This window comes from Alosa alosa, chromosome 14 (genome assembly GCF_017589495.1).
Source record: "Alosa alosa isolate M-15738 ecotype Scorff River chromosome 14, AALO_Geno_1.1, whole genome shotgun sequence".
Lineage (NCBI taxonomy): Eukaryota > Metazoa > Chordata > Actinopteri > Clupeiformes > Clupeidae > Alosa > Alosa alosa.
In genome coordinates, this window is record NC_063202.1 from 5,457,871 (window position 1) to 5,468,923 (window position 11,053).

The window sequence follows — 11,053 nt, forward strand, 5'->3', positions numbered from 1 at the left end:
GTAGCTCATTAGTGGGAATTGTGCAAATTAACTCTCTGACTCTATGTTTTTCAGAAAAGGCTACAGATGTGACTTTCAAGGACCTGCTGGACAGGCCTGGACTCTGTGCCCAGTCTTGGGTTCTCAAGGCAGCCAGTCATTGAGTTTTATGAGCGGGAGGGTAGCTCACGGATACCATATGCCTCCACCTGCTCACTGACTCTCTTTCTACCCAGAGGTGTGGAGTAGGAGATGGATGCACTTCTTACCATAGCAATCAAAGAGTCGTTTGACTTTGAAAAAGTTAAAGGCACCATACATTGCTGATGAAGGGGACAAAGTACCAAGAAGAAAACTTATCCAGATGCTTGAATGGAATAATCCATATTGTGAATGGTATACATTTTTGATCTTCAATTGCTTATACAAAGAAAATATTGTAGTATTGGTTCCAATTATTCAAATTGTTTACTACAGAGATTAAAGCAGCACTAAATATTTTTCACCTTAAATAACGTTTCCAAAATCATTTGAATGGCACATAAACTCTTAATGGCACTTCTGCCTCACTCTGAGTGGGGTCGCATCACTTGCAAGTATGCTTGTAGCGGGAAAATGCCTCTGCACACAATTGGATAGATCTAACCAATAGCTGTTTTCAGACAAAACCTCTGCATATGCGGATCTTTGTCAAACGGAGGTCCGACATATCGGGTGATTGATTCAGATATGATGCTAACCTGTGGACATGATGCGGTCATATGTGTGAACGACATAACACCCACATGAGCAGAATCTCTGCGTGGTTGAACAGGTTGAATGTGGTTGAACAAGCACATTAACAGAATCTCTGCAATGGTGCATTTTGCCCATGTTCAGGGTGGAAAGTAAAAAAGAAAGACAGTAAGACAGCATAAGACATAAGTCAAATTGGTGTTTTTAAAAAGAATGGATCATGGAGAATAAAGAAAAAAATATAAAAAAATCTTTGTATATTCCCACAAGGTGTTTGCGTGCTCTGAAAATGAGAACCAAAATGATTTGAGCTGTTCAGACCCTGAAGGAATTTATTTTCTGTTCATTGCTTTTTGTAAGAGTGTTCACTTATCTCAGTAAGGAAAATAAATCTAGAGCCTATGTTGAGTACAAATATGTCTTCTGAAGGCCTAAACAGAGCCCAGCCTAAAACTCCAATAAAATGTTGATCAACTTTGAGGGACAGCTATGACCATGCAGGATCATCCAGACCAAACATACTATTCCTATGTACCAGCATGCAAAATTTAAGCCTCCTACATGGTTTAGTTCTTGCGCTATGGGCTTGTCAACTTTGACAAAAAAAAGAGGCCGAACAAAATCGACACCCCCCTCCCCCTGTAAAACTGTATCTTGGAAAGTATTGATCTTACATAAAAGTAATTTTAGAGTGTGTCTCTTGGGTAACATAGGTAGGCCTACACCTGGTAATTTTTCCAGATTTTTTTGAGACCTAAGTGCGTGGGCCCTGGTTGAATTGACGTTGAATGATCCCTCAATGTCAAAGTGAAAGCAGATTAAAACAAATTCTGATGGTGTTGCCACAAATCCTAATGGTGTTGACATCTGACAGAGTTGACAAAAGTCTTATAGTCTATCACATGTATTTCTTACAGGAATCATTTTTTTTTAGTAGGACCTATCTGTTACCTGTATCTTTTTAGTATCTGTTGCCTGTCTGATGGTGTTGACCAAAACTCCGGACACAAGTCCAATTGACACAAAAGTACAAAAAAAAAGTTAAAAACATATCGACTTTTAAATTTCGAAATTACTGATGAATAGGCTGACATTATTTACGTAGGCTAACTATTTACATTATAATCATACATTTTACATTACTTTTAGATCTTTTTAAGGTAGGCTATGAGGAAATCTGACTATTTGGCCTATATCATTTAGAACAATCTATTTATGAGGCAACATGAAATCATGCCTTGTTGTGCAACCCTTGTCCTGAATAAGACTTAGTTTAAGAGTAGTTTTTCAAATTAATATTGTTCAATATGTTTTACCCCGAAACCTTGTTTTATGTGGCGGACATATTTTGTCCCTAATCTCAAGAATCACTGTCACACTATAGCATAGGCTATGTGACCTGAAATTCTAAAAAAAACATTAGTCATAGACAAACCAATGGTTTTAGATGTTACTACACAATCGATGGAAAGTTTGCCGTTGTTGCCGCTGACAGACTTACCATAGCAGTTTTAGTCATTTTTAGTGCGCACACACTGTGTATCGCGAACACGCCCTCATTGTCCATTCAGTCAGCTGAGCAGAAACTATGAGGAAGTTTTCCAGTTTGTTGACGATAGAATGTGTTGTCTGCTTTCATCGAAATAATGTCCGTGTGATCAAAGAACACATAGCCTAGTCTGTCGCAGCGAAGAAGTGAAATAAAACGTTGGCTATAGGCCTATTTTTGTCCTTTCCTATTTTGGGACTAGTTGATGATTATGGCAGTCAACGAAAATGTACTCCGAAAAATGCTGGCAAAGGTGAGCTCGAATTTGCTAAACTTCTTTGGTCATGTTTAGCCTACATTTGCTCATTCAGATTTAGGCCTTTTACTTAACGTTGTTTGGCGACGCCATAGTGGTGTAAGAAGCTAACTGCTTTGTAGGATAACCATATTAAAAAATCTTGATCTACTTGTATAGCCGCATAATGTGTAGTTTTAGCTCGTATGCTATTCTCTGTGCTGAACTTTTTTCCGTCTTGGTTTGTACGTACGCTACCTTTTGTTGTCTAAATGGCTCATGTTTACGGTATCCAACTAAATATAGTAATGTGTGTGCATTTGTAAAAACAGCAGTTTCCTCACTTTAACCTACGATCTGAAGTACGATTTCTCCACTTTTTGCATGCACAGGGTTACAAATACAGGGATCTGACAGTGCGGGAAATCAATCATGTCATCACTCAGTACAAGGATCTCAAACCTGTTATGGATTCATATGGTAGGACAAAAAGGCCCTCTTTGAGTGGTTATTTTCATTTTCATAGAAAATTAGTCTTAGCAGCATCCCATCTCATGCAAGATAAACAATCTATTCATAGAATGTGGAAGGCACAAACAGACCAGGGTCAGGCTGTGCCCTCACTGTAACCAAAGTGCAGTTGAATTTCAGCAGTATACACCAAGAGATCACAGAGCACACAAATAAAGGGAAACTAAGATATATCTGAGGAGAAGTTAAAGAAGAAAGAAACTGTAAAAGAAACTAGAAACTGTAGTAGATAGATAGATAGATAGATAGATAGATAGATACTTTATTGATCCCCCAAGGGGAAATTCAAGGGTCTCGGTAGCATACAGACATCACACACAACATGCATTTACAGCAGAAATGGTAAATATAAGTATAAATAAACGTATAAGTATAAGAAGCAGCATATCATAAAAGAAACATTGCAACCTCAAACCAATGAGGTCATGCTCTTCAAAATGTTTTTGCTTTAACCTTTGATTCATTTCTTTCATTCTTTGGGATTGTATTACTTCTTTGTTATACTTTCTTTCATTATTATTGTTATTATTGGCATTACTATTATTACTAGGCTAATATGAACTATTTGTATTCCTTTTTTAATGCTTTGGGAGTATTGTACAATGCAGTCATACCAGTAAAACATATTGAATTGAATTGATAAACAAAATAATTCTTCTGAACCTATTATGAAACTACAGCATTGCAAGAACTGCACTGTGTCATAATGTTTTTTAAAGGCATTTGTTTGTTGTGAATTTGATTTTTTCTGGTCTCACTTTCTCTCAGTGTTTAATGATGGATCCAGCAGGGAGTTGATGAGCCTGGCAGGGACTGTCCCCGTCAGCTACAGAGGTAAAACAAATGGAACCAAAAGAGTCATGAATGCTTTGAATGAACACTTTGAAGTATTTCCTTTTATTATTGACCAGAAAATGATGTCTGCTTTTAAGCATAGAGTATTGTAGCATATTCATCCAAATTAATGATGAATTGTTTTTGTCCTTGAAGCCAGTTCCTCTTTTTTTTTTTTTTTGTAATTTAAAGTCAGACAAAATATGCCATGGTAGACACAACATAAGGCACATTGTGTAGATCTTGTCCTTGATGGGAGAGGTTACAAATCTTTGTTTGGGAAGTTATTATCCAGCAAATGACTCAGATGGAAGACTATAGCATGGGGATAAAAATATCCCTTTATATTTACAGTAGGCTACATAGTCTTATGTTAGATACTTAAAGTAGCTCTGTTATGTTTCTCCCAGAAGTGTGCAAATGAGGGTGTGCTCTCAATGTACCCTCTGTGCTTGTGTGTGTCACTCAGGAAAGAATATTTTCTTTTTTATCCTTAGGAAATACTTACAACATCCCCATCTGTGTGTGGCTGCTGGACACCTACCCCTATAACCCCCCCATCTGCTTTGTGAGGCCCACCAGCACCATGATGATCAAGACAGGGAAACATGTGGATGCCAATGGCAAAGTCTACCTGCCCTACCTGCATGAATGGAAACATGTGAGTCCCGAGCATCATCACTGTTTGTCAGTGGTCTGCCTCCTGTGGACAACTTTTGTCATGTGTTATTTCCTGATTTCACTAGTTTTGAGAGGGCTTGGATATTGGGCATAGTCCTCATATTTGTTGTCATCCTTTGACTGTGTTATTTGTTCATGTCGACATTAGCATTGTTTATTATTATTATATTGTTGTCACTCCTTTCAGGGAAATACTAGTCTGGAACACCATAATTCACTAACGTTTCCATCAGACCCCAGAAAAGGTCAGGCCCAATTAGCGACAAGAGGGGATGACCCTATAGTTTCAAAATTGGAAGTGGCTGTGGTAAACCATAGTAGCAAGGCATACAAACAGAACGTGTACATTTATTTACAGCAAAGGTAGGCCTACAGACATGCTGTTTATTGTCAGTTTGTAAAGTTTAGGCGAGGTAGTTAGGAATCCCTGAGCAATGTGATTAGTTAGGCAGGACCAATGATTTCAAAGATAATGGAAAGTGTACACCCGTCACCATGCTAGTATTGGAATTCTTTCCCAATCCTGAGTTCCCAGACTCTATTCACAAAGCGATTGAGTCTGGTTTTAACCAGGCTGCCCTCACTGCCCCGTCACGCACCCTCCGATTTACTCAGAGTGTGTACTCTTAAATGTATCTTATATCTTTTGACTGGGTTTTGTTGTTTCTTCAGTCCGAGTTAGCGCGTGTTTGTTCAGAGGATATCAGCCGCATAGAGGGCTTTGGTGTGGCCTTGGACACATTCCCATTAGGGCTGGGACGGTAACCCCATTACCACAATACCGCAGTCAGTGACGCCTAGTACCGCGGGTCTAAGCTCGTCAACGTCATCACTGCAAAAAAAAAGTAGTTTTATTTCAGTTAGCCTAATAGCTGGTTTTGCAATGAGAGAAGATCTTATGGAAAGTATCCCATGTCAATCTCTAGGTATGGTGAAGGGTATGTGATGTGGAGCTATTTTAATTCCAAAGGCCAAGGGAACTTTATCAGGATGCATAGCATCTTGGATCCATGAAATAACTGGCCTTTAAAAATAAAAATCTGCCTACCTCTATGGGAATTTAACATAAGGGTGTGTATACTTATGCCCCCTGTATTTTGAGGAAGAACATTTATTTATATACTATACATTATTCATTTACAAAGAAATTTGGTGTCCTTAAAATTTGGATTTTTCTATTTTTTTTTTAATTAAGGCATTAAGATCAATTTCCAAAAGATGATTTTTCTTATTCCTCTTTTTAGTCAACTTTAGCATGGGTTCATAAACTTATTCTCACAACTGTATGTCTCGTGATCCCTTCTCCCCTTCTGTGCTCTCGTAGCCGCAGTCAGACCTGTTCAGCTTAATCCAGGTGTTGATTTTGGTTTTTGGGGAGGAGCCACCTGTCTTCTCGCGACCTACCACACAAACTCCGTACCAGCCCTTCCAGACAGCAGGCCCAACCGCTGGTGAGTTACACATAACAACTGCACAAGACTCTACCTGGGTCAATTTTTAGACTCTAACCCAGGCTATCTCTCCCAGCTAGAGAATTTCTTCTCAATGATATTTGGACAATCTTACTCAGATACATTCAAAGTTCTGAACGAAGGTATTTATCTACATATGGGAATGACATGAGGCAGGGCATTTGACCTGTAACTCTGTTACTCACCACAGTTTGCCGCTGTACTTTCACTGAATGATTCACTCTTAAGTACTGTCCGCTCTAACTAACTGAATTACAGTTGGACACCTATGCTACACCCCATATCACATTAAAACTAAAAATAAATATTTTAAACGGCTGGAATCATAATTATGAATCAAACTGACTCAAACTGCAATCACTGTATAACCCATTTGAGTTTGATCTCATTATTTTATTTCTTGCTATTTTCTTGTGTTGATGTTAACCAGTTATTAAACTTTTTTTGTTTAAAATTTTGTTAAACTTTTAACTCTCTAGCTGCCTATATGCCAGGCCCAACTGCCTCCTATGGTCCCCCACGCTCACCCAACCCCAGGTGCGACCTTTACTACCCAAGTCAAAGTTCAATGCTGTTCAGTGCTAACTGACAATGAGGCACAGCTTTTCTGTACTGAAAGTCTTTGTATCTGTAATAGTCTAGTCTAACAAAGTCTAGATAAAAAGCCGTTTTCTTAATGCACATCATACAAAGTTCTTTATCTCGATCTTGATCGAGCAGTTTTCAGGGTTACCCCTATCCTGCCGCCGGCAGCTACCCTCCCAGCCCAGGCCCGGGACACTTCACCCCCACAACACCCAGTGCCACCATAGGTATGGACACACTCCCTGGTCATTGTTTGTCCTCTGAATGTCTTAAATCTGTCCACTCCATAACAACGAATGACTTGCTTGTACTTTTGTGTGTGTGTATGTGTGCATATATGTGTGTGTGTGTGCGCATATGTGTGTGTGTGTGTGTGTGTGTGTGTGTTGTTTTAAGGCCCTGCTCGTGATGCCACCATTGGCGAGGACACCATCAGGGCGTCCCTGGTGTCGGCGGTGAGCGATAAGCTGCGCTGGCGGATGAAGGAAGAGATGGACCGCGCCCAGGCTGAGCTCGATGCCCTTAAGAAGACAGAGGAGGACCTGAAGAGAGGTCATCAGAGGTTGGAGGACATGATAAGCAGAATTGGACAAGAGATGGTGAGGGAGGGGAGGATGAGAAGAACATGTTTAGTTTTAATATTACTTTAAAGAATATCTGTACTATGGCCCCAGCCATGGCGCAACTGGCTGGGGCACCTGCACCATACGCCGGCGACCCGGGTTCGATTCCCGCCCCGTGGTCCTTTCCGGATCCCACCCCGACTCTTGAGAACTGTCTACTGTTGGATTCTTTGGTTGCCCAAGGAAAATGTTGCGTTGTGTTTTCGTACCAATGTCTGTATTGAAGTCGCACGCAAATAAAGCTTGAAGGGTGGGATCATAAATCAAGTGAGGATCAGAATCATAAGTAAAGTGAGTTATTGTAGATGGTAAAATAGTAAAAGACAAAGTTAATGAGTGTTTAACAGTCAGACTTCAGAGTCTAACAGTTGCTGGTTGAAGACCGCTCTGCAATTGACGGAAGTGCGAGTCCAAGCCGTAGAGCCATCTCACTCACTCTGTAGAGCCATCTCAGCTGCTCTGTAGATCCATCTCAGCCGCTCTGTAGATCCATCTCAATCGCTTTGTAGATCCATCTTAAAGCTAAGTCCCTGAGAAATAGCAAGAATTGTAAATTGGCAATGTGGCAGTTGTCACCAATTGTACAAAACCGAACCGACCATAAATGGGAATACCTTGACCATGGCCTAAGAACAGGACCAGAACAGGCCAGGACTGTGTTATGACTGCAGACCTAGAGGCACCAAGTCCTAATCGAGCTTGGGCACTCTGATCTGTTAACTAGTAAATCTGATCTTGCTGTTTACTTGGGCATCTTATGGGAAAAAACCCTCTAACACACTAAAGGGGAGAGTCGGGGCCTCAATACAGGTCTCCACTAAACCTGAAGCTTGACCTGTCAGAGGGAGAGAGAGCCAGGCCTCGAATACAGGTCTCTGGGGTACTACACCTGAAGCTTGACCTTAACATCAGAGGGAGAGAGAGCCAGGCCTCGAATACAGGTCTCTGGGGTACTAAACCTGAAGCTTGACCTTAACATCAGAGGGAGAGAGAGCCAGGCCTCGAATACAGGTCTCTGGGGTACTAAACCTGAAGCTTGACCTTAACATCAGAGGGAGAGAGAGCCAGGCCTCGAATCCGGGTCTCCGGGGTACTAAACTTGCAGCTTGACCGCAACGGCAAAGAGCCAGGCTCTTTGGTATGGCAGTCCGAGTGCATACTCAACCGTAGTGAGGGCACTCAGTCACAGTGTGCATTTATGTTCTCAATTAGTTTATGCATGGTCACACCCGGGTGTGGACAAACAAAGATACATCGGCACATGAAACACATCATGGTACAGACACATCAGCATACAGCCAGAATTCTACAGTAGGCTATAATTATAAAATATATCTTTTATAGAAAGGGGTCTTATTTTTACAAAGCCTCACCTCAGGGGATAATAGTGTACATCTCTGATCCTGAGTTTGGTCCATCATGGAGGCTAGGTGTACTCTGAGGCTAATCTGTGTGTCTGTGTGTTCCTGCTTGTGTGTAGTGTGTGTATACATATATGTTCATGTATGCATGTGTGTTGTGTGTTTCATGCCTTCAGACGGATGTGGACAGGAACATTGACCTCCTCAAGCAGAAGGACGATGATATGAAAGCGGTGCTGGAGAAGATGGACAACCAGTCAGAGAGGGGCGACATTGATGACGTCATCGTTCCCACGGCGCCCCTCTATAGGCAGATACTGAACCTGTATTCAGAGGAGAATGCCATAGAGGACACCATCTTTTACCTGGGAGAGGCTCTCCGCAGAGGGGTCATCGATCTGGAGGTCTTCCTCAAGGTGAGTAAACATCACCCAACAGCTTGGATTAGCCCCATTATAGCCCTTCAGCCAGCTAGGATTGTACTGACTATTTGAATGTTTTTTTTTTTTTTTTACAGCATGTACGGATTCTCTCTCGTAAACAATTCCAACTACGAGCTCTAATGCAGAAAGCTCGAAAAACTGCTGGCCTAAGTGAGCTCTACTGAGCACTACATCACTACACGCACACACACACACACACACACACACACACACACACACACACACACACACAAAGACATCATACAGACAATTAGAAGTAAAACTGGATGTTTTTATGCCATATGCTTATCTACAATGTAGTATGGAGGTTATGACACTTAAAAAGGTCACTTACTGAACAGGGAAACTGCCATCTGCATAAACCAAGTATTGTAGCAGTGAAAGTGCTCATCCTAGTTGAAATATCATTTGCCAAATGGTAGGGATTAATCAATCTGAGAAGGGTAGTTACAATCAGACATGCTTTGAAATGTTTTAACATACATATACATTTGCTTGAAATGATCTACACTACATAAATGTAGGTCCACTTATTATCTTTAGTTGACATCCGATGCACACTTAAAATTACTTTGCAGGATACTGTTGTATTTTACTGTTGTATTTTAAAGTACTTTTTTAAAAAGGGGTGGGGGAGAGTGTAGAGTGGGGCTGTATGTGTGAAAGGGTGTGTTGCCCTCACTAGTGTCAGACAAAACCAAATCAAGTTAAAATGAAGGACCAATTTCTTTTCTTCTAGTCTATAATCTCTTGTTGTTTGTCTGTTTACATAGACATAAGGTTAACATAAATATTCCAAGCAGCCTTATTTTCTAAAGGGAAACATATATATATAACCCAGTTGACAAATATGTCATTTCATTTATTTTTACGTGCTAATATTTGTTATAGTTTTAGGTGAGTTGCTGAATGATTCAGTAACACTAATTGTGAACTGTAACATCTCCACACTCCTAAGGAATTTGCACAATAAGCTCATTAACCAGAATTTCAATTGACAACGATGTAAAACTCTGGTGAATGTGTCAGGAAATTCTCATGTTATTCAGTTATTTTTTTATGCTTAGGCCTATATGATAGATATCAATCATTTTTACAACTTTAATATTCATTATTTTTTAACATACCTAACAGAACTACCAGTATGCAGTGATCATGTTACATTGTCTTAATTACAGCATATACATTTGATATTGTTCCACTACATAAGTGCTCATGTACTTTTCATTAAAATGTGTTAATATTAACGTTGTTTTTGTGTGATGGCAATACTTATTGCAAACCTGTTTGGTTGTATCTTATTGCAGACCAACCAAGAGAAGCCGACATTTACTGGTTAGCTTCCCGAAAAATGACAGCACTCCAATTCCAGCCAATGGGTTCAAGGATGTGATTAGTGATGAACAAAGCAAAATTGAGAGGATAAGAATAAATAACCAAAGCTGTCTTGCTTTCTAATCCTTCAAGGAGCCCAAAGTATATTCTGTCAGTTCAGGGACTCATTTGCATCATTGGCTTTCCTCAGTTATGTGTAATTACTCTGGTCCTTGCTGACTAATTTACAGCAGCATCTCCGGTTGGGGCACATGGTGCAACGGTAATGAAATAAGCCAATGGTTCTTAACATGACATTAGGACCCTCAATTTCCCATGGTTATTAAGTCGAGAACCATACGTTTCAGTGGTCAAAGAATAGATCAAAATACTATCAGTAGCCATTAAACAATATCTATTATCGCCATGTTCACACCTCTGAACTTCTTTTTAGAGGAGGTTGTATATGATTTGTAACCTATAGTATGGAAAATAAAAGTTCTGAAATTACAACATGGGTTTTCAGCAGATCTATCAAGACATTCTCAAAAATGCAGCATTTCAGGAATAACATTTCACTCTAATGTCACCAAAATGAAAAACAATAGAAGAATTTTGAACCTGACTTTATCCAATGTTAACATTTGTGTACTTGAAATTATTGCATATTTCATTAGATAATGGGTCATTTACATATTCATACCTAATATT

The 11,053-nt window shown here is 39.9% G+C and overlaps 1 protein-coding gene across 1 annotated transcript; it reads left to right on the forward strand.

The window, feature by feature from the left end:
- The first annotated feature begins 2,267 nt into the window (after window positions 1-2,267).
- LOC125307667 (tumor susceptibility gene 101 protein-like) lies at window positions 2,268-10,275 on the forward strand. The gene is made up of 10 exons (XM_048263728.1): window positions 2,268-2,516; window positions 2,891-2,978; window positions 3,798-3,863; window positions 4,361-4,524; window positions 5,869-5,995; window positions 6,496-6,553; window positions 6,737-6,828; window positions 6,998-7,200; window positions 8,762-9,001; window positions 9,103-10,275. The coding sequence occupies exons 1-10, from the start codon at window positions 2,469-2,471 to the stop codon at window positions 9,190-9,192; spliced, it is 1,176 nt and encodes a 391-aa protein (XP_048119685.1). The 5' UTR covers window positions 2,268-2,468; the 3' UTR covers window positions 9,193-10,275.
- The last annotated feature ends 778 nt before the right edge of the window (window positions 10,276-11,053 follow it).